We start from the raw sequence: 25,041 nt of genomic DNA on the forward strand, positions 1-25,041 counted from the left end.
GATGGACTCAGGCATGACAATAGTAGTGAGGTTGGCCCAGAATCGGGCAGTGTTTTGTTCTGCTGTGCATAAGGTTGCTATGGGTCGGTACCAACTCGATGGCACCTAACAACAACAACCAAAAAAAAAATGGAAAGAAGAAAAACCTTAAAGGATAAATTTTCTCTTCACATGTTAGAATATTGAAAACAGAAACACTTAAATATTGAACGAAACAAACATTGAACGTGTATCCATTAAGGAGTAGCAGAAACCCTTGTGGCATAGTGGGTTAAACATTGGTTCAAACCCTGCAACTACACCACTGCTGAAAGATGAGGCTTTTTCTGCTCCTGTAAAGATTTACAACCTTGGAAACACTCTGGGACATTTACACTTTGTCCTTAGATTTGCTATGACCTGAAGCCAACTCAGTGGCAGTGGGTGAGAGGGTAGGTGCATTATGGACCAAAATTTGTAAGATAAACTAATTTTGATTATGACTTTTAATTGTTTATTATGACCTTGCCTCATGTACTGCTTTCAAATCTCCAAATAATGTGTTGAGGGCAGAGATTTACAAAGAGAATCTTTATTGTTTCTTTTTCTTTATCTGTAGCCCTTTGACTAATTTTTTTTTCTTCATTCATTTAAATGTAAAATGATGTGACTTGGGATGATATTTGGGAGTCCCTGGTGACATATTAGGTTACACGTTGGACTGTTAACGGCAGGGTTAGTGGTTCAAGACAACAGCCACTCCTCTGGAGAAAGGTGAGACTTTCTGCTTCCGTAAAGATTTACAGACTTAGGAACCCTGTACAGGGTCTCTGTGAGTTGGCACTCACTCAGCACACAACAATAATATTCAATAATGTATTTGAACACGGACATATTTCAGGAATGAGATCAGGAAAAGAATTTGATACATACTGAATGAGACTGAAGTAATAAATTATACAGGATATAAGTAGGAATAAAAAACGGGTGGTGGTGATGGTGTGCCGTTAAGATGGTTCTGACTCATAGGGACCCTTACGAGGTTTCTAAGGCTGTAAATCTTTATGGGTGCAGAAAGCCTCATCTTTCTCCTGCAAAGCGGCTGGTAGATTGGAACTGATTGGAACTGCTGACTTTGCCGTTAGCAGCCCAGCTGATTATCTACTATGTTACTGATGGTGGTGGTTATATGCTTTGGAGTCCATTCCGACTCATAGTGACCCTGTATTAAGGTTTCCAGGAGTCCTGGTGTGGCACTGTGGGTTAATGTGCTGAACTTCAGGATCAGTTTGGACAACTGCTCCTCAAAAACCTGTGAGTCGGAACTGACTCGAAGGTACTTAACAACAACAAAAAGGGTTTCCAAAGCTATAAATTCTTGACGGGAGTAAACAAGACTCATCTTTCTCCCACAGAGCAGCTGGTAGTTTCGAAATGCTGAACCTTGAGGTTAGCAGCCTGATTCCTAACCACTGCACTACCAGAGCTAGGAGATGATTAAACATTTGGTGCAGTTACTGTCCAGTACGTGTGCAGCACTGAGTTTTGTGATGCTGAAAAAGCTATACCTATTCAGTTGACTAAATTCACAGCTGAATTGTTCAAATAGTCCTCTGTGCTTATAGTATTTTAAGTAACTACGTTATTTTGTTGTTGTTGTTGTTGTTAAGTGCTGTCGAGTCATTCCGACCCATAGTGACCTGGTATAGGGTTTCAGAGGAGTGGCTGGTGAGCTTGAACTACATATCCTTATGGTTCAAGCGACTTCGCAGATTAGCACATTAACCCATAGCGCCACCCCAGGACTCCCAGCTACATAATTATTTTGAAGAAAAGATTTTTTGAGTTTATAAACCTCTGAGAGTTAAGATATGATAATACCAAAACTAGATTTGAAGTGCTCTAGCAAGACAAGCCTTTCCCTCAACTTTATATTTGTCATGAGAAAAGCAGATTCTCCAAATGGAGTTTTTTTTTGTGTGTGTGTGTCTGTGTGATACTTCTAATATATATCAATACAAAGATAATGGAGCTCAGTAATTTATTAATTTAGTATGAGTAAGATCAGGCAGAGTATACAAATAAACAGGTTTACTTTTAGAAAATGTGAAGTTTATTTTGAATATACTATTTATTTAATTAAGGAGCTCTGGTAGCATGGTTACGAATCGGGCTGTGAACCACAAGGTCAGCAGTTCGAAACTACCAGCTGTTCCGCGGGAGAAAGATGAGGCTTTCTACTCCTGAAAAGATTTACAGCCTCAGAAACCCTGTACAGGGTCGCTATGAGTCGGAACCGACTCCATGGCACATATCAACAGCAACAACATTTATTTAATTAACTGGTTTAGCTCCTTGAAGGCTTATTTTAGCCACATTACCTTCCACCAGAACTGACACCTGGGTGTTAAAGGGTAAAGACGGGATATGAGTCTCAGTCCTGTTTCATGGTTGGTTTGAAGACAGTTTTATCAGAAAGGTACCCTGATGTTGAGTATCCTCAAGTCATTTCCCACTTATAGTGATCCTGTATGGGGTTTCCTTGCAGTTAGCAATTTGGTGCTTATCCTACAGAAAGAAAAAGGTACCATAGTGGCGGAGATACACTGGTAAGGCATCTTTCATTCCCCTAGAAGACCTGGAGTATCTAGTATCTGAGTATCTAGTCTCCACTTAGGGCAGGTAAAGATGACATCACAATACAGAGTAAATACCTTAGCTGTATAAAACAAACAAACCAAAATGAACCAGTTTTTCAACACCATAGCGAGTAGTCTACTAATGAAATAGTGGTATTTCGTAGAATTTTTTCTTAAATTTTAAGGTATTTTAAAAAGTGGGTCCCATTGAAGTGTTTAAGCAAGGATTGTTCAATCTCTTGTTGTTTCATTTGTCCTTTTGATGTTAGAATTTGAAAGGATTAATGTCATACCAAACCATATTCTAGAATAAAGTGTCCTTGAAAGTGAATAAACTCAGGCCTCAGAGTCCGTGTAATTTACTGCAGCTGTGACTGGAACCTCTCGGTCACTAATATTTTTTTAAAGACACGTTTTTTTCTCTCTTCTTCTTTATTGCAAAAATGTGAATTCTTCACGATAGGGAAACTTTATTCTCATCTTTATATCCCTAGTCTTCAGAGTCTTGGTGTGGCATTGTAAGATCAGCACTGGACTGCTAACCACAAGGTCGGCAGTGCAAATCCATCAGCTGTTTCTTGGAAATGCTATACAGGGTTGCTATGTGTTGGAATGGACTCAACAGCGCTTAACAACAACAGCTTGCTCTTCAGGAGAAAGATGAGGCTGGCTTCTCCCATAAAGAATTTACAGTCTTGGGAACCCTATGGAACAATTCTACTCTGTCCTGTTGGCTTGCTCTGAGTTGTAATTGGCTAGATTTGTAGTAAATGGCTTTTTTGGTTTTGGTAAGGGAAAATAATACGGTTCCTTCTCTCCAAGGAATGTAAAAAGTGGTAGGTAGAGTAGGAACACTTTTAAAATTTGAAAAATTCACCCCTGTCTCTTAGAAAAATTTACTTTTGATTTGTAGATGTTGACATGACATATGATCAACAAAATGGACTTTGGAGATTAACCAATTAATAACAGTTTGCTTATTCAGTATTTTTTGTTATAACTTAAAAAAGAAGAGCCTAGCAATACAGGTGTTTTTTGGAAGCATTTCAGTAGATAATAATTGATGCCATTTTTGCATGTACTTTTTGAAGCTTGTGGTATGTTGTATGTTTTGATTGCTCTGTCCTGGAAAGCATTATTAGGTTATGTTTGCAGCCCTACTAATCACTGGTGTAAATAAAGAACGCTGATGGCATTTAGTTATCAGACTGAGGTATTGTTAAAAACCTTTGCATCTTAGATATAGTTGATTTTTGTTAATTGCGTAGTTATGTTCTATAAAGTTACCATGAACAGAATTGTTGAATACTGAATCATTGCTCTCAGAGGGAAATACAGTGTTCCTGCAGGCCTCTAGTCAAAACATTTTCTTCAACTAGTCAGTTCATAACTTTGGTTTAGATGTGTTTAAAGACACCCAACCATATATATGCTTGATTAATTAGCATTGAACTCATAGCCAATAACACTACATATAACTCAAGCTGAACCAAGCTTATCTAAACACCTATTTTCTCTGCGTGCCACAGCCTTCTACTCTTAGGAACACTAAACTGCACTCCCGCACTATGCCTGTTTAAACAGCAAAATCAACAACAAAACACAAAAGTGAGGTCATTGTGACACTAGGTAAGACAGCAAAAAGGACACATTTACCCTGTGAGAGCTGAAACAAGTAGGGAGAGCATTGCCTTTTGGAGTTCAGTGGGAACAAGAGGCAACTCAGCGTTAAGACTGCTCTGTGTATGTCATGAATAATGGAGAAACTGCCATAAGTATTGATTTTGGAGTTACAAATTTTAGCAAGTATATGAGTTTGTAAATCCAGAATCTGAATAATGATAACTGAATGTACTTTTTAAGTACCTGTGTTCATTACCTGAGTATTAGACTGTTTATTAGAGGAAGAGAATACTTTAGTTTGCTTGGTGCGTCCTTTCCGTTGAATTCCACCCAGCCTATGTCAGTCTCTTTAATTTCTGGAAATCCTAAAAATCAAATTGACATTAATTTGTTTTCCCCACAAACAGAAGCATGAAACCAGTAAGCTAAATTAGCATAGGTTTTTTTTTTTTTTTTTGGGGGGCGGGGGACAGGCTTTCAAACGGCAATTTACTCTGTCTTGTATGATTATTTGGGGTCCAGGTGTGACTCTCCAGGATAATGCACTGGACTGCAAGCTCAGTTTGAGCTGCAAAGTCGGTGGCTCAAATCTGCCAGATGCTTCCTTGGAAAACCTGGACAGGGTCGCTATGAGTTGGAACCCTATCGATGGCATTTAATAACAACAACATATGGTTATTGGGAAGTATGGTGTGGTGCTGAGGGTTAATGTGCTGGACTACAAAGTTGGTTTGAACTGCAAGGTACAAGATTTAAGCTCACTTCTTGGAAACCCTAACCAGGATTTCTGTGAGTCATACCCCACTCGATGGCACTTAACAACAACATATGGTTATTTGAATCCTGGTGTGGCATTATGGAATAAAGCACTGGATTGCAAGGTCGGTTTGAACCCAAAAGTTCAAACTCACCAGCGGTTCCCTGGAAACTATATACAGGTCACTCTGAGTTAAACCAACTCGATGGCATTTAATGACAACAACATATGGTTATTATGAGCCAGAATCAACTTGATGCCAATGAGATTGGGATTTTTTGCATGGTATGTGTATGCCAAATACATTACTGCAGCACGGATGACTAGGGATTAGAATAAAGATTGGACCTGAAATACTGCGCTCCAAACTGGAATGTGTACCATAACCATTCTGTTAGGTATATATTGACCATTCAGATGATGTAAGACTAATTGTACTCTTTGAATTAATTTTTTGAGGATGACGTTTTCTTATATTAAGAAATTGTGTTTGTTTTTCTCCATGATTTTCCTTCTTAGTAAATAGCAGTACTACTCATCCAGTCACTTAGGAAAGAAACTTTAATTCTTCCTTACTTTTTCTTTCTATACAGTCCTCTCCATGCACCAAGACTTACCCAGCTTTCTCTATGTGGTTCCTATTTGCCTTCCACACACCTTCCTATCCTTTCTCAACTTTGTCATATTTGCCTTACACCCACCTTCCTATCCTTTCATAACTTTGTCCTTAGAGAAATGTTGCCCTTTTGATTTTGAATGACTGACCATTCCATGATGCATTTACCTTGCTAGTGTGGTTGTCTGCGTTCTATCTATAAACCTGTCTACTGTTTGGCTGAAAATTGGGCCATGAGGGTAAGTTATTTCCAGACCTCAGATCTGAAGGGTGGTCGAGGACCATAGTCTCAGGCTCCTCCAGTCACTTTCTGACCATTAAATCAGTTGTTTGTTTTGTTTCCTTTAAATAATTTTGAGTTTTATTCCACATTGTCTCCCATTTTATTTGGAGATCCCTTTCAGGGTAGTTGGTAGCCAAGCACTGTCTAGTTCTTCTGGTCTCAGAGTTATGGAGACTGATATTCACAAGTTCTATTAGTCCATTGGACTTATTGATATTCCAAGATTCTTAACACTCTTCTTTCTTCTACATATGGAAAGACAAATAGCTGTACCTTACATGGCCGCTCATGAGCTTTCAAGACCCCACACACACTGCTTACCCAAACAGGATGTAGAACATAACTTTGTGGATAAGGTTATGGTGTCCCCTGAGACTAAGGTCCCAGGCCCATCATAATATCTAGGAAATTTTCATCATTTTGCCTGCTCTGTGTTCTACCACATTCATTATTGTGTTTCCATGAAAGGTAAATGTTAAGTGCCATCAAGTCAGTTCTGACGCACAGCAACCCTGTATAGGGTTTCCATGGAGTGGCTGGTGAGCTTGAACCACTGACCTTGCAGTTCAAACTGACTTGGCAGTCAAGTGCATTTAACTCAGAGTGCTACACCAGGACTCCTCAGATACTCTTGTACAAATATCCTCTGGCAAACTCTTACATATTTGTGGGGTATACATACATACGCATGTACATCCCATTCTACCTCCCTTATCCATTCAGCCTGTGTCTCAATCCATGTATCCTTGCACACAACAGTTGTTCCAAGGTTGTGTGTGTATCACTATTTGCTTGTATCCCCTTTAGGCCAGGAATACTTCCTGTGTCTTCACCTATCATTATTATTCTTCTGCCATCTTCCCTCTTGTATATTGCCTTCCCAGTCAACCAAGCTAACATGTGTTTTACCTTCTGACCAATGAATTACTCTCTCCTCCCTCCCAATCCTGGTAACCATCAAAGAATATTTCTTTTAGTATGGAAAGCTTTTTTAAGCTTTTACAATAATGGTCTCATACATTATTTGTCCTTTTGTCATTGACTAATTTCACTAAGCTAAATAGCCTCCAGATTCATCATGTTATGAGGTGTTTCACAGATGCTATTGTATCTACTTATGTGCAGTTTCATATTTCTTGTGGATATATTCCCACTAGAGGGATTGCTGGGTCACAAGGTATTTCTGGTTTCAAATTTCTGAGGAAACACCATATTGTTTTCTAGAGTGCTGGAACCGTTTTACATTTCCGTCAGCAATGTAGGAGGATCCCAGCCAGTCTCTCTACTCCCTCGCCCCAGCATTTGTTGTTTTCTGGTGGTTTTTTGTTTTTGTTTTTTTGAAACTTTAATATTAATGCTGGTGTGAGATGATATCTTATTGTTGGTCTGATTTGCATCTCTCTAAGGAGCTCTGAGTCAACAATTTGAAAATACCAGCTGTTCTGCAAGAGAAAGAAGAGACTTTCTGCTCCTATAAAGATTTACAGCCTTGGAAACCCTGTAGGAGGGTCGCTGTGAGTCAGAACTGACTCCACAGGACATAACCACCACCAGTGGCTAAGGATCATGAACATGTCTTCATATAGTTGTTGGCACTTTCCTACTTCTTAAATACCTTCCAAACCCCAGTACTTCTCTCTAGCTCCACCCATCACTAACTGTATACTACTGTTGTAGTTAAGTCTCACTGAATCTGTTCCTACTCATAGTGAGCCTGTGTAGAGTTTTGAACAGTGGTTGGTGGGTTTGAACCACTGACCTTGTGGTTAGCAATCAAGGGCTTATGCTACAGCACCACACTTAACCTAGTCAAATTTTCTCCCAGTCTGTTCTTCATAGTATAAGAGTGCTTTTTCTAAAATATAATTCTGGTCACAGCCCTAACGCTTTTAAATTAATTGATTTTATTTTAGTTCGGTTTTCAAAGGCCCTTCCGAATATGATCAACACTTGCATGTCACATTTGTTGTTATTAGTACCGTGGTGTTGGTTCTGACTCACAGTTACCCTGCACAGGGTTTTCCGAAGCTGCAAATCTTTACAGGAGCAGAAAGCCTCATCTTTCTCCTGTGGAACAGCTGGTAGTTTCGAACTGCTGACCCTGAGGTTAGCAGCCCGATTTGTAACCACTGTGCTACGGGGCTCCTTGCATATCATGTTTACACTTCTTGAGTTCTACACATATCTGTCCTTAATCAGCCCTTTTGCTGACTTTTAACTCACTGGAATGTTTCCATTCTTTGCTTCACCCCACCTGTAAAACATTCTTCATTAGCCCAGCCCTACCCTCACCACAATCCTTTTTCCAATGAGACTTGGTCTAAGATGTATTCCTAGACTACCAAATGAAGTTAGAATTTCCTCTCTTTGTGCCTACTGGAAAATGATTATTGTTGCTTTATTTAACTCCCTTTCTGAAATATAAGCTTAATGAGTGTTTATTATTATTGCTGAGTGCCATCGAGTCGATTCTTACTCACAGTGACTCTGCATACGTGTGTTTTTTTTTTTGTTTTTTTTTTTGTATAGGGTTTTGAAGGATCAGCTGCTGAATGTGAATAGCTGACCTTGCCGTTAGCAACCAGTCCAGTGCTTATCCTGCAGAGCCACACCAGGATTCTTGATGAGCGCTTGTTGTTGAGTCAGTTTCAACTCATAGGGATCCTCTGTGTGGTTTTGGAGGAGCAGCTGGTGGGTTTGAACTGCTGATGTTGTGGTTAGCAGCCTAATACTTATCACACAGTGCCACATCATGTTTACTCACTACTTTTTCATAGCTTAGACCAGTATCTGTTCCTGTCATATAGTAAATAACTCCAGTAAATGCTTTTAATTTGTGATTTTGAAATATATAGTGAAATCTGTATCTTTAAGAGATGTATGACCTAGCAGGTCTGTCCACCAAGGTGAACAGTGTTAGATACCTCTTTTTGCTGAATTAGATCTAAGTATATCCATGAAATAAGATAGTTATCCTCCAAAATTTAATTGTCATTGATGTTTTATTGGAACACAGCTTCACTCCCTTTTTGACAGAGACAGAGTTGAATAGTTACATCAGAGATGATGTTGTTAATAAGTGCCATTGAGTTGGTTCTGACTCATAATGACCCTGTATACAGTTTCTGAGAAGCAGCTGGTGAGTTTGAACTGCCAACCTTGTGGTTCAAATTGACCTTACAGTTGAATGCAATTATCCTGAAGTGCCACATTGGGACTCAGTATAGATACTATAGTATAAAATGTTCACCTTGCCGGCCCTTTAAAGGAAAAGTTTACTGACCTCTATCTTTAAATCATTTCTGTGGTACAAAAATGAGCAAATATAAATAGACATTTAAGTTTCCCATTCAACTTCCACTCTGTGATTAAGATCTAAGTATTGTTGTTGTTAGTACAGTCTAATCGATTTCTCATACCTGTATAGACTTTCCAAGGAGTGCTCAGTAGTTTTGAATCACTAGCCTTGTGTCTAACAATACATTGTATACAGTAAATGGAGTTCTGATGTGTTGCTGTAGGATAATCACTGGATTGCTTAATCTCAAGGTCAGTGGTTCAAACCCCATTATCTGTTCCTCGGGATAGCCTATACTGGGTCTTTTTGAGGCAGACTTAACAACAACAATGTAAAGTAAGATAATATATCGTTTAAGTCTTGGCAACTGTTCTATCTGCCTTATAATACCTAGCGTTATTTGAAATGTGAGCATGGCATATTACATTTTGAGAAAATAGAAACTTAAAATTCTGACAAATTATTTCCACAAAATAAGAGTAGGTGGTTTGCCACTCCCTCTGTGCTGCTCAATCCTGTCCAATTTAGATTAAAATAAGTCTTTTACTAATGATGAATATTCTGACTTTTTACATTTACTTTTTTTTTTTAACAGTTCAGAGAAAAGCAGATAAACTTTTTATACCATTCAATATAATCATTAAAATATGTTGAAGCCCTCTTAAAATTTTGGAATAATTTTTGCTGATATGTTATCTTGCAGAAAAATTAACCCAACCATGTTTTAGATTATATAATCATTTTTACTAACCATTGGATGTAACCTTATTTGTTAGGATTCTCATTAGATAATGTAGTACCTTTATATCATTTAATAAAATCAAATGGATTTGACTACATTGTTTACATTTTGTTAAAAATATTTTATTGAGAAAATACTTAATTAACTTTGTTTTATTTTTAGGGTTATATCCTGTGTTGTGACCTCATGGTTTAAGTGGGAATAAAGATGAGTATAAGCAGTGATGAGGTCAACTTCTTGGTATATAGATACTTGCAAGAGTCAGGTGAGTACTTTTATAAAGTAAATAGGCCTCAAATTATTTTAATATTCACAAAATACCCTTTTATGCATTTGAAATTTGTATCAGTCCAAACTGTTGAACTTTGTATGTTTCCTTAATGTCTGGACTGCTATTTTTAAGCTATGTATTACTGCATGGTTTAACTCTCTGACTCTTTCAAATATGTTGGAATCATGTCAGGCAAATATCTGTAGCAAAAGATTTGGCTTTCACAGTTCAAAAAACACTTTTATTATTTGTTATGCATTGGGACTGTTGCACATGGTTAGCAGGAACATATAAATTCTAAGATAACATTAGATGATAATGTGTATTTCGTGTCCTCAATTAAATGTTATTTGTCCCAATTGCAATTAGCATCTTAAAAGTAAATTATTTCTTTTTAGAATGCTTTCTTAAGTTTTATTCCCAATTGCTTAAGTACATCTTTAATCTGAATTTTTAATAATAATTTGATGGATGAAAAACAAATCACTTTTCATGAAAAATAAATCTGTGCTTTTCTAGACACATTAAGCAGCATAGTCAGAAAACGGAAGTGATACTGTAAGGTAAAATGGAGGAAGAAAAGTGTTAAAGTAGGAAGAGAACTATTAGGGGGTTGTTGTAAAGTGTCGTCAAGTCAATTTTGAGTCATAGTGACCCTGTATGAGGTCCTTATTGCAGTTAGCAGTCCAGTGCTTATACTACAGCTCCACACCAGGACTCTAGGAGTGGGGTATAGGATGGGGCAACAGATTCTTGATGGTAATGGTAAATATAGATTGTTAAAATGAGATAGAATCATTTGGTAGTTAAAAATATAGCTGAGATTTTGAATTTTAAAAATTACACCTAAAGTTATTAAATGTTTTCATAGTAGGGTGAGGCATGGTACATTGAAACCTGTGAGAGCTAGAACTTGGTGGCCTTTATGATTTTTATAGGCCATACAAGTTTTCAGGATACAGTCTTTATTGCTTTTGTATCACTTTCTCTATTAATAGAAAATATTTGAGTTTTCTTCCTCTGATAGACTTCTGTATTGCATATGTTATAATTTTGCAGGTTTACTGTATAAAAATAAAAATATTTTTTGGTAGTAGCATGTGAAAGAGGATGCAAAGTAAAGAACAGGGGTCTAAAGTGTAAGACAATAAAGACAATTGAATCTTAATTTATGGTTTTGAGACTTCATTCATGCTTATTATATGGTTTAGCTGGTTGTCCTCTTTAATCCAGGGAATGCAAACATGGCCTTTAGGTCAGACTGCAGAATGGCTTGCTCTCAGTTGTTCCCAGCTCCACTTTAGTTCTGAGCCTTTCTCCTGGGTTTTCTGTTCTCAAGCACCATCACTGCTCTTCACTGGTCTGGAATAGCTTGAGAGGATGAGGTCCAACAAAGACATCTTAAGAGGGAAGAAGCTAAAGTAAGAAATCATTGGGAGAGTAACTTGTTATGAAACTTTGGATTATGTTTTCTTAACTGGTATTGAAGGCATAGCAAAAAATTGTCTCAAAGAATGTTTTGAACAAGATAAAATGATTAATAAAGTATAAAACTACTGATTATTGTAACCATGACTTTGGGAATTGTTGAATAGTACTTTTGGCAAAGAAACAAAATGAAAATTATTTATTGGGTCAAAATAAAACTGTGGTATCTGCCCTTGCTCCAAACAACTATTGAATGAAGCCAGAGTTTCGTAACTTTTACAATTTTCAGACACTAAAGTCAAAAACATAGTGAGGGATCAAAGGGTGGGAAATATGTTGTAAAGTCTTGTTGGTGGATCAAAGACAACTATTTAGGTTGAGCTATATGAAGTTGCTGTTTGGGTTAGTCAGATGAATTCAGCGGTGCCTTGTAGGCCACCTACAGAGGAAAAACAGGAGAAGCTGAAGTTAGACATGTGAATAAGCACTCAAGTTTTTCTATTTCCAAACAGAAGTTCACAAATTGATATTTTATGTTGCCACAAATAGAGTAAGAAGTGCAGTTAAGTAATACCCCGGATTAATTTCTGAAAGAGTGATTAAATCTCCTAGATTTGCTTATATTCTCAGAAAATCCTTCAAAATGCCAAGTTTTAAGTTGAAGTAAAAATCAAGCAAGAATTAATTTAAAAGAACTTTGTGTAGTAGAATTGCTCTTGGGTGCTGGTGCCATCAAGTTGGTTCTGACTCATAACAACTCTATGCACAATGGAACCAGACACTGTGTCATCCTCGCACTTGGCCTATTGTTGCTGCCACTGTGCCAATCCTTCTATCTGAGGGCCTCCTCTTTGTCACTGATGTCAACAAAGCATGATGTCCTTCTCCAGGGACTGGTCTCTCCTGAAAACATGTGTGAAATGTAAAACATAATAATGGTTTTCATTATTAAATTTAAATCCCTTGTAATTGTTTACTGTGTTCTTAAGTATATTTTATGTATTTTTTCAGGAAAAAAAAAATCAGTAATTCATAGTGTACCAGTGATGAAACATGATCTTAAGTAACATCATCTCTCAAAATAACAGTCCCTCAAATATTTACATTCTGATTTATAGGAAAAAATAAGACTCTACTTACATTTTTATTTATGGTAGTTTGTCTAGGAATGAAACTTGGCCATAAATTTGCCTATATCATAGTTCTAAAAGTATGATAACTTGCATCATAATCACAGAGAACATCACGTGAGGCCCAAGATTAGGATTTTATAAATCTCCCTAGGGGATTCTTAGACACAATAATGTTTGAAACCCGTTGATCTACTTTAGTTGTAGGACAATTAGAAGTTGACAGCAGGTATGTAGTGTTTTCACACTATTTTGAAAAAACAAAAACAGAAAAAACAAAACCGCGTAATTTCTGCAGAAAGCATGAAATGGGTGCCTAATGAGACTTAGAGTATGAAAATAACTCCTTAAGAAGAGTTGCCGTTAAATTTGTGGGCTAGGTTCAGTAGGAATAAGGAAATATGCCTATGTCATAGAGGGTGCCATGAAACATTCATTTAAAGTTACTTCAGAAAATATGAGATGGGAAAGACAGAAAATGTTGGTGTAGTGGTGAAGTGCTCAGCTGCTTAGTTAAAAGTCAACAGTTTGAATCCATCAGCCACTCTCTGGAATATGCAGTGTGCTCCCATAACGATAACAACCTGAGAAACTGATGGGGGAATACACATGTGGTCATGGTGAGTCAGAATGAACTTGGACTATACACACAGTGAACCCAGGGCAGGATTCAGATAGAGCTCAGACTATCATCCAGAATGAATGCTCATAATAGCATTGAATCTGTACACTGCCTTATATTTAAAAAGTTTGTTCTTCTGATCTGCAACTGTACTTACAAATGGCCATTTTAACAGTTGATTCTATCTTGGGCTCACTGAATCCAGTAATTCCTTTTCTGGGCAGTTTTGGGAATTCCATTGTATTATCACCATGATTTCTAAAGGACACTTGATAAGAAATATGATGTAAATAACTTTTAGGTTGTAAATATTTCTTTGGAAAAATATAAAGTAATTCAAAGAAAACTAAAATCTTATCTCCCCTTCTTCTTATAAAAGGAGCACTAAATTGGATTAGGAGATAAGCAGAAAAGAAAGGCTCTTTGCAAAGACAGTGAAAATGCTGGTTTGTACTCATATAGACTGCCAAAAAGAAAAAATAATTTTCTTGCCTGTTTCATTACCTCGTGCCAGAAATTTCAAAACACACCTTATGAAAGTTTTGTTCTGTTTTGATATACATGAAGTTGACATAATACTTTCCAGTAAAAAATTTCAACAGTTGTTTCTGGTTTAATGATAACTAAACTATGATACCCATCTCCATATCTTTAATATTTTATGCTGTGGGGTAGTCATCGTAATTCTGTTATCAATACTAAAAGATTGTTTAGTATCTGTTATAAGCCCCTTCCACCAAACAATGCATAATTTCTTGGAGCTTCAGTTTCCTTACTCATAAAATTTCTTGAAAAGAGTGGATTACATTGTGATATTTGACCTAAAGTGTCTAATGAACTTCTTTGTTTGCAATAAGCTCTCTCTACCCACCAAAACTAACAAAAAGAAAAGTATATTAATTATAGGATATTTTATTAAGTGTTGTAACTTTTAAAATTTTCTCAATTTTATCTATAGAAAATTCACCTTAAAAAAACTACCTTGCTCCTCACCATTCTGCATTTTTATGAACCAGACTTCAGAATTCAACAATTATTTCCTAGGGAATAAAATTAGTTTTTTTTCTCTCTCTCTTTTGAGATGGCTTGATAATTGGAGTGCATTTGACATGCAATACTATAAGTAACGATTGATTTTATTTGGTATGCTGCCTTTAATTAGTATTCACTAAAGGGCATTTGTAATTTGATTGCTCTAATAACTCATTTGTTACCAACCTTATGGAGATAAAATATGTAGTGTTACATGCTAAGTTGTATATGACAGAATCTGATACAGACATAATTCTAGAATAGCTAAGTGGTTTGGACCTTTATTTCACCTCAGTAGCACCTACAGCTCAGCTGAGGTTATTTTGGTGTTTTTTTCTTTGTTTCTGGAGAAAATGATTTGGGACCTTTTTGACACTTTTTTCTTTTGTTTTGATTTGGGTGTGTATGTGTTGTTGCTTAGTATAAGAAGAAATAATGTTGTCACTTAAATAGTGTATTTGGTTTGGGGGGGGAATTCTTGATTGTAAATTTAACTCTCGTGTGCCGTGGAGTCGGTTCTGACTCATAGCGACCCTGTATAGGGTTTCCGAGGCTGTAAATCTTTACGCAAGCTGAAAGCCTCATCTTTCTCCTGTGTAACCTCTGATGGTTTGGAACTGCTGACCATGAGATTAGCAGGCCGACATGTAACCACTACACTACCAGAGCAGGACCCTATGATGTGCTTGATTGTTGGGAGTTAATGAGATAATTGTATATTACTATTGAAAGGCTAACTGGGAATTGCAAAAACAATATGTCTTTCATACGAAGATTATTTTCTAGATTGTGATTCTGATTGCTATTGCTTTAAAATAGCCTCTTATTTTTGGAACTAAAGTTCATCATAGTCTCCATTTGGAAGGAAGTAGTGATATAAGATCTGGTGTGGCATCATGGAGAGTTAATGTGCTGGACTCAAGGTTGGATTGAATCGAAAGCAGTGGTTCAGTCGCACCATCTGCTCCTCAGAAACCCTGAAGGGTTGCTCTAAGTCAGAACCGATTCAATGTCACTTAACAAGAACAATGATATAAGAGGGGCTTCAAAGTTTTGGAGAAAATTCCATTATTATTTTCTTCATTCTCTTTTTTAATGTTTTATTGTGAATTATGTAATAGTTTACATGGGAAAACATGAGCTTTACATTCATCCTATCCTATGTCATTTCATTGCCATGGTTACATTCCCCTCCATGCATCATCAACCATCCAAAGGATATACCCTGCAAGCCTGTGTCCTCAGGTCCTTAGCACACAGCCCCTCTCCCTCTCTGGGTCTAAAGTCCCTAGCTGCTCCATCTCTCCACATCATCTTCTCTGCCTCCATCTCTGGCGTCACTGCTTCTCTGGGTAGGGTCCCGCTCTCCGCTCTTCTCCTATGATGATCCCAGGGACCTCCGCTCCTAGACTGCAGTCAGTCACTTCCCTCCTTTTGCTACAAAGTGTCTTCCTTTACATTTTCAACCCTCACAATCAGTCCTGATACCCATTATTCACTATTGTATCGCAAGAGACCTGTCCACATCTCCTTTCATCAGACCTGCCTAGACAGATTGGATACTACTCAGTGGAGAGTCTACATTTCTCGATGCCCTCTGGATCTAGGCTCATTCTTTAAAGTTTGTAAGCCAGTCACTTCTTGCTTTTAGTCTTCCCCCCACCCCCCATTTTGGATAGCCAGTGTCCAAGTTGCCCATCCCTGTCTACTCTGTGTATGGAGGGGTGGGGGGGATGATTCTCTCTGTAAAGACTTGTTTCTTCTTTTGAGCTACTGCATCCATAGGTATAGGTCAAGTTCATCAAATTGTATCAGATTACTCTTTTTGTCCTCTTCTTTCTTCTTCTAGTTGAGCTCTGATCATGCAGTGATTGAAGCCAGGTCAAGTGGGTATTATTTGCAAGTGTGGGTGTTCTTGTGCATATGCCCTCTCTTCTTTCAACTGGACACTTCACTCTCCACTCTAGTCCTCTGTGGCTATGTCACTGACTCTGAGCTCAAGAGTCCCCAGGTCTTGCCATACTGCTGGCCAACCATGTCTCCACCTGGGTTCACAGAGGTCTATTGAACATTGTAGGGCTTAGCTTGCCAGCTTCATTGCTGTTTTTCCCTCACTTCCCCTTATTGGTGAAGAACGTGGTCACCAATTAGAGCGTGTATTACCATTGAGTCTTAGTCTTGAAGGGAGTTTGGCCTGAGGGGACTCGACCACTTGCCTTGATGTCTCCTCGGCGAAGCAACTTATTTGCTCTTGTAGTAATCAGTCTGACTGCCTATATTGTTTTGTATTTTTCCTGTAGGTCTTTCTTTCAAGAAGTATCTTTTGTTCTTCTAGATGCTCCAGGCTGGTCTGCTTGTCTTTTCAAGTGGAAATTTCCAACCTCAGACAATTCTGGATGGGGGTTCAGGATTCTACCTATGGTTTTATGTAATGCAGAGGCTCCACAGGAAGCCTCCTTCACTGGGCAGGTTGTAGCCCTATGGTAGTGTAGTGGTTACGAATCGGACTGTGAACCTTAAGGTCAGCGGTTTGAAACTACCAGCTGCTCCACGGGAGAAAGATGAGGCTTTCTACTCCTGTAAAGGTTTATATCGTCGGAAACCCTGTACAGGGTCGCTATGAGTTGGAACCGACTCGATGGCACTTAACAACTTAACAACAATCAGTTATAGGCAGAAGACGGACTTACAGGCTTTCTATGGTGATATTTCTGGCTAATACTTTGTTTCCCCTCAAGTGTCAATTTTATAATGGTATACCCGAGAAACCAAGGTTCAGAAGACAGTCGAGCATCTCAACATTATTTTCTCCCTTTTCCCCATTCCAACCATTTCTCAATCCCTTTATCCCAGATCCCTGTTGTTCCAAGGTTGTGCATACATCTTTATTTACCTCTGTCCCACTTAGTCCATGCAAACCTGCCTAAATGTTCTCCCATTTACTTTGTTCTTCCATTCCCCTCCCCCTTCTTGTGTATTTCCCTCTCCCTAGCACCCAAACTATTCTGTGTCTATTCTCTACCATGTGCTCCACCTTCCCCTCTCCCTACCCCCGGCCGAGTAACCAGCAAGGAGCCCTCCCTCTTTAGTTTGGGTTCTTTTTCTTAGTCTTTTACAGTAGTGGTCTTATGCAGTATTTCTCCTTTTGTGACTGACTAATTTCACTCAACATAATGTCCTCAAGGTTCATCCATGTTTATGCGGTGGCATGCAGCGCAGCTTCCTTGTTTTTCTTAATGGTAGCATAATATTCCATCATGTGTTTGTACCACAGTTTGTCCATTCTTCAGTTGAGGGGCACTTAGGCTGTCTCCATCTTTTTGTTATTGTAAATAGTATTGCTATGAATGTTGGTGTGCATATATATACTTGTGCTATGGCTCGTATTTCTTGTGAGTCAATACCAAGTAGAGGGATTGTTTGATCGTAAGGTAATTCTATTTTCAACGTTCTGAGGAAGTGCCATATTGCTTTCCAGAGAGGTTGGACCATATTGCGATCCCACCAGCAATGCAGAGGCGTCCCAGTCTCTACACATAATCTCAAGCATTTATTGTCCTCTACTTTGTTAATCTTTGCTGTTCTTGCTGGTGTGAGATAATATCTCATTGTTGTTTTGATTTGCATCTCTCTAAATACTTTTCAATGTAAAGAAAACAAAAATCCTCGCCACTGTGCCAGTAAACAACATTCTTATCAATAGAGAAGAGATTGAAGTTGTCAAGGACTTCATTCTTCTTGGATCAGTTAGCAACACTCACAGAAACAGCAGTCAAGAAATCAAATAATGTATCACATTATGCAAGTGTGCTGCATGAGACTTTTTTTAAAGTGTTGAAGAGCAAAGATGTCAGCTTGAGGACTAAGGTGTGCCTGACCCAAGCCATGGTAATGTTCAGTAACCTCATATGCATGTGAAAGCTGGACAGTGAATAAGGAAGACTCTAGAAGAATTGATGTTTTTGAGTTATGGTGCTGGAGGAGAATATTGAAAGTCCCGGGGCTGCCAAACGAACCAATCGATCCGTTTTGGAAGAAGTGCAGCCAGAGTACTCCTTGGAAGCCAGGATAGCCAAACATTGTCTCTCATACTTTGGACATAGTATCAGGAGGGACCAGTCACTGAAAGGATATCATGTTTGGTAAGGTCGAGGGTCAGAGAAAAAGAGGAAGACCCCCAACGAGATGGATTGGCCAAGTGGCAGCATTGATGGACTCAAGAATGGCAACAGTAGTGAGGTTGGCCCAGGATCGGGCAGTGTTTCGTTCTGCTGTGCATAAGGCCGCTATGGGTCAGTACCGACTCGATGGCACCTAACAACAACAACAACAACAAATGGCTAGTGATCGTGAACAGTTCTTCATATGTTTGTTGACTTCCCAGACCTCCCCCTTTGTGAAGTGTCTGTTCATGTCCTGTGCCCATTTTTTCCTCCCCCTTTGTGAAGTGTGTTCATGTCCTGTGCCCATTTTTTTAATTGGGTTATTTGTCTTTTTTCTTGTAGAGGTGTTGTGGTTTCCTGTATATTTTAGAAATGAGTCCCTTGCCTGATGTGTCATTGCAAAAGGTTTTTTCCCATTCTGTGGATTCCCTTTTTACTCTTCTGGTGAAGTCTTTTGATGCACATAAGTTTTTAAATTTTAGTATGTCCCAATCATCTATTTTGTGTACTTTTGTGTAATTTTCAAAATGTTTCGTAGTCTGTGTATTTTCTGAATTAGTGCCCTCACATTTGTCACTATTTTTTCATTGATGACCTTTGTAATTCTGGGATTCACATTTAGGTGTTTAATCCATGCTGAGTTGATTTTTGTAAAAGGCTTGATTGAGGTGAAGGTCTTATTTCAATCTTTTGCATATCACTTTCCAACACCATCTGTTAAAGAGACTATCCCTTCCCCATGTGATATATTTAGGTACTTTGTCAAAAATCACTTGACTGTATGTGGATGGGTTAATTTCTGGATTCTCACTTCTGTTCCATTGATCAATGTATCTTTCATTGTACCAGTACCAGGCTGTTTTGACCACTGTAGCCGTGTGATAAATTTTGAAATCGGGGAGTGAGAGGTTTCCAACCTTATTCTTCTTCTTAAGCAGTGCTTTGCTTATCCTGGGTCTCTTTCCTTTCCATATAAAATTTTAATTGTTTTTTCCATTTCTTTGAAGAATGTCCTTGGAATCTGGATTGGGATTGCATTATAAATACAGATTGCTTTGGGCAGTATTGACATTTCACAATGTTAAGTCTTCCTATCCAGGAGCATGGTACAGTCTTGCATGTTTTTAGGTCTCTTCTGGTTTCTTGTAGTTTTCTTTGTATCAGTCCTTTGTTTCTCTGGTTACATTTATTCCTAGATATTTCATCCTTTGGGTGGCTATTGTAAATGGTATTGCTTTCCTAATGTCCTTTTTAATGCTGTCGTTTTAGTATAGAAGAATCCAACCAATTTTTATATGTTGATCTTATACCCTGACACTTTGCTGAATCTTCCAATGAGGTCTAGTAGCTTTTTTACGAGTCTTTGGGGTTTACTACATATAGGATCATATCGCCTACAAATAGAGTTTTATTTCCTCTTTGCCAATTGGATACCTTTAATTCCCCTGTCGTGCTATCTAGCTCTTGCTAAGACTTCCAGCACAATATTGAATAGGAGTGGTGACAAAGGGCATCCTTGTCTGGTTCCTGTTCTCAGAGGGAAGGCTTTCAGTTTCTCTCTATTGAGAGTGATGTAGGCTGATGGTTTTGTATATGTACTCTTAATTATGTTGAGGAATTTCCCTTCAATTCCTACTTAGTTGAGTGTTTTTATCAGGAATGGGTGTTGGATTTTGCCAAATGCCTTTTCTGCATCAATTGATATGATCATGCACTTCGTTTCTTTTTTCTTATTTATATGGTGGAGTACATTGATTGTTTTTCTAATGTTGAACCATTCTTGCATCCCTGATATGAATCCCACTTGATCATGATGTATTATCTTTTTGATGTGCTGCTGGATTCTGTTGGCTAGGATTTTGTTGAGAACTCTTAAATCTATGTTCATGAGGGATATTGGTCTATAATTTCTTTCTTAGTGATGTCCTTCCCTAGTTTTGGTATGAGAGTTATGCTTGCTTCATAAAATGTATTAGGAAGTTTTTCATCTTCCTCTATATTCTGGAATAATTTGAATAGAATTGGTGACAGCTCTTCACTGAATGTTTGGTAGAACTCACCAGTAAAGCCATCTGGGCCTGGACTTCTTTGGGTTGGGATATTTTTGATGACCTGATCAATTTGTACTTTTGTTATGGGTCAGTTCAGGTTTTCAACTTCACTGTGTGTAAGTTTAGGTAGGTCATGTTTTTCTAAAAATGTATCCATCTCTTAATTTGTTTGAGTACATCTCTTCATAATATTCTGTTACTATCCTTTTGATTTCATTTGGTTCCGTTATGACATTGCCTATGTGGTTTCTAATGCATGATATTTGTGTCTTCTCCCTCTTTTTTTCTTTTGTTAGGTTTGCCAATGGTCTGTCAATTTTGTTAATCCTTTCAAAGAACGAACTTCTTGTCTTGTCTTGTTGATTCTATAGTTTTTCTGTTTTCTATCTCATTTATTTTGGCTCTAATCTTTATTATTTCTTTTCTTTGGGTGGCTGTAGGTTGTGACTATTGGTCAGTTTTTGATTGATGTAGATGTAGTGTTAATGTGTTAATTTTGGTTCTATCTTATTTTTGGGTGTGTGCATTGATTGCAATAAATTGTCCTCTCAGCACTGCTTTCGCCGTTTCCCAAAGATTTTGGTATCTTGTGTTTTCGGTCTCATTTGTTTCTAGGAACCTTGTGAGTTCACGTTTAATTTCTTCTACTACCCAATCTCTTTTCAGCAGGGTGTTATTCAGTTTCCATGTATTTGACTTGGTTTTCTTGGTCTTCCTATTGTTGATTTCTAATTTTTCATAGCATTGTGGTTTGAGAAGATGCTTTGTAGGATTTTGATATTTGTAAATTTATGGAGATTTGTTTTGTGGCCTAAGACATGGTCTATTTTTGACTTATTTTGTTTTTTAATTCTTTACCCCGCCTCACCCCTTTTTCTGGCTTTTCCATATTAAAAAACAGCAACAGTTTAGTGCCGGCTCTTGGGCTGAGAGTATCTGTGCACAAGTGTGGCAGAAGAATGTACTGGTGGTGAGGTGAGGGTGGGGGTTGCCCACTCTCTCAGGCACCCCCTCTAGTTACTAGAATGGCAGTGCATTAGCAGTGGGGGGTCAATGAACAGATACCAAAAAAAAAAAAAAAAAAGAAAAGAAAATCAGACCAAAGCAAAACCAACAGAGTGTCTTGTCCCCCTTTGCTCCAAAGTGCCTGCAGCGTTTTCCTTGGTGTGTCTGCTCTCCCACTTAGTCTTGCCGTTTGGTGTCACCAAGTTGTCGGCTCTGGGCCATTGAGACTGGCAGATTCAAAAGTATGCGATTTCTTATTTTTGCTGCAAGTTTCACTAGCTATAAGCCTTCAAACCTTTTAAATATTTCTACCTTTGTGGTTCCGAGTGTTGGGGCTCTGCCCTGAATCTGCTTTGCCTGGTATTCTGTGATATTGCTGACAGCGAACCTCAGGGCACCTTCACTGTAGTGGCCATCAAGCCCTGCCTTCCTCCATTATCTTTTAATTCCATTTTCCACTAACTTTTTGAAGCCCTTTTATATTAGTTTTAAAGTGTTTGCCTCATGAAAGTTAATTTTGTCTCTTCTCCATTCTCCTTCCACTTTTGCTTTAAATTTCTCAAAGGGATATTCCATCTCCCAGATAGAGGCCTAACACCAAGCTACTTTTTCTGAGATGGGTTTTAACTCCACTTGTTCTATTTGTTTTAAGAGCACTGGTCAAAACTTAAGTTTCTGATCTGTAACACAAGATAGCCTATTCATTTGCTACTGTTGTTTTTCTATTTAACTGTTCTGTATCATACCCTATGTTGTTGTTAGTGCTGTAGAGTCAGTTTCAACTTACAGCTAACCTATATAGGTTCTTGGAAGTCCTGGTGTGGCACTGTGAGCTAATGTGTCAGATTTCAAAGTCATTTGAACTGCATAGTCGATGGTTCACGCTCACCAGCTGCTCCTTGGAAACCCTATACTGGGTCACTATGAGTCGGAACCAACTTGACGACACTTAACAAGAACATCCTTTTTGGTTTGTCCGCCTTGTGGTTCAAACAGACCTCAAGATCCTGTGCTTATCCACACCATCACACTCTATGCTGTTGTTATTAAGTGCCATCAAGTCAGTTCTGACCCATAGCAATCCTGTATATGGTTTCTGAGGAGCGGCTGGTGAGCTTGAACTACTGACCTTGTGGTTTGTGCCGACCTTGCAGTCCAGCACATTAGCTCACAGCCAAATTCATAGCCAAATGACAGTATAGTCTCTCTTGACTCAGATGAAGGCAGCAGGCTGGATTCCTTCTTAGCCCCATCCCAGACCACTAATAAACAGAGTTGAACAGTGAACTTGATGGAGGCAGGTTAAACTGGCTGTCAGTAATGTGCCTCCACGTGAAGACCTGGAGTGTAGAAATTTGAGGAGTGTAGGGTCTGGTATGCCCAACATCAGTCTACCTTCCAGTTTTAATGAGTAGGTGACCAGCGACAGATGTGCAAGTAGTTGTAAGTAGAATTATGCTTTATAAGCAAATAAAATATAAAATAGCATTAATTTGATAATGATCTACAGTATAGTTACCACACAGTTAATTAACAGTAAACAGCAAGCAGTTGTCATAAATGCTGACAATTACTGTTTTACTTCCAAATCAGTTTTTCTCTTTGTTCTTCAGTGAGCTGACTGGCCAGTTTTCATGAATAACAGCGAAACCCCATTATATATTCCTACTGACACACTTATTGCAGGATCAAGGCCAAATAGAACACTTGTTCAATCTTAGTAATAATCTTTTTGTATTTTTAGAAATGGCCAGCCTAGTAAGGGTGAGTCACTATGAGTCAGAATCAACTCAGGGGCACTTAACAACAACAACAGCAGTGAAGGTGTAAGGAAACATCAATTGCTAGTGGCAGTATAATTTTGCACAGTTGTTTTAGAAAGCCATTTGGAAATTGTCAAACCTTTCTCATGCTCATGTCCCCTCTCATTTTTGAGGGGATTCATCCTAAGGAGAAAAAAAAAATTTACACATGGCAGATACCTACATATTTGAGGTAATACTATTTAAAAATTATAAACATTGTAAAAGTTCAAATGTCCAGTTGTGAGGAAACTTTTACTTGTGGAGTAAATGATGCTATTAAAATGTTATTTCAGAAAATATCATTTAAATGAAGTGTTTATAGTCATTGATTTACAAAGAACAAATTACCTACTTGGCATATTGTATTGGGAAAAAGCAATATGTAAAGAAACAAGAGGAAGTACACAAAAATGCTAACAGTTGCATTTAGGTTTTTATATTGTTATTTGTAATTTTACCCCCTTTTTTACAGTTTAAAAAATTATGTTCATGAATTCTAGGTCTGTCGAACTCCTCAACAATCAAGAAACCTCTATAGCATTTTTCTACTCCTTGTACCTTTTCTTAAACTCTAGTCTGTAGGAAAATAGATTGGGGTGGGGGGAGCAGCAGTAAACTCTGGTGATGGGAAACAAAGATGTAATTTTCTGGGCTTTTATGACCTGAAGAATAATAGGGTCTTGGATAAGTCAAATCTTCCTTCTGTGTTGGGGAAATAACTAAGTTTTGTCTCTTTCCAGCTTTTCTTGATAAGATGCCCTATACTTCAACTATCGTGTTCAAAGCCCATTTTCTTAAGGCCCTGCTTTTTATCACTGAATTGGACTTCTAGTGTGGCACAGTAGGATAAGCGCTGGGATTCTAACAGCAAGTTTGATTGTTCAATCCTGTCTGCTGCTCCTTGGAAATCATATACAGGATTGCTGTGTGTTGGAGTTGACTTGACGGCACTTAAAAATTGCAACACCAAACATTGAATTGCTATATACTCAGCATTGTGATTTTCAGACTTATTCCTCTCTGGAATCCCTTTTTCTATCTCCCAAATCATAAATACCTAGAAAATGTTTAGAGTGTTTGATAATAGACATGCTATTCATGTCAGATTTGCTCTTAGTTCTGGAAAGAAAGGCTATTTTTGGCAACCATGTCAAATTTAAACTTTTTCACAGATTTAGACTAATTACTTTCGCTTTCCACTGTGTAAATCAGAAGCTGTCTCTGAAAGTTTTTTCTGCATATCTAGGTGCAGATATATGGGAATATTTTTGGCATAAACTGGTATAGTTTTTAGATTGTTTTTTAAGAAAGACTTTAAATCATATATTTCCTTCTGAAGTCATAGATTTTCTGATGTGCCAACATTATGTGGTAGTGGTTATGTGCTGTGACGTTGGAACCGACTCATAGCGACCCTGTACGAGGTTTCTGAGGCTGTAAATCTTTACAAGAACAGAAAGCCTCATCCTTCTCCCGCGAAACAACTGGTAGTTTTGAACTGCTGACCTTGCGGTTCACAGCCCAATTTGTAATGACTGTGTCTCCAGAGCTCCTTAATATGCATTATAGTAGAATTTTATTTTAATTGAACATTTAT

The 25,041-nt window shown here is 38.0% G+C and overlaps 1 protein-coding gene across 2 annotated transcripts in view; it reads left to right on the plus strand.

The window, feature by feature from the left end:
• The window catches only part of TBL1XR1 (transducin (beta)-like 1 X-linked receptor 1), a 191,435-nt gene that overhangs the window by 130,853 nt on the left and 35,541 nt on the right, over nt 1-25,041 (plus strand). For both annotated transcript variants that reach the window (XM_006867709.1, XM_006867708.1), the window contains exon 2: nt 10,100-10,202. In XM_006867709.1, the coding sequence (XP_006867771.1) occupies nt 10,145-10,202 (58 nt within the window). In that variant the 5' untranslated portion in view covers nt 10,100-10,144. The remainder of the gene's footprint in view (nt 1-10,099; nt 10,203-25,041) is intronic.

This window comes from Chrysochloris asiatica, unplaced genomic scaffold (genome assembly GCF_000296735.1).
Source record: "Chrysochloris asiatica unplaced genomic scaffold, ChrAsi1.0 scaffold00108, whole genome shotgun sequence".
In the NCBI taxonomy this organism is placed as follows: Eukaryota; Metazoa; Chordata; class Mammalia; order Afrosoricida; family Chrysochloridae; genus Chrysochloris; species Chrysochloris asiatica.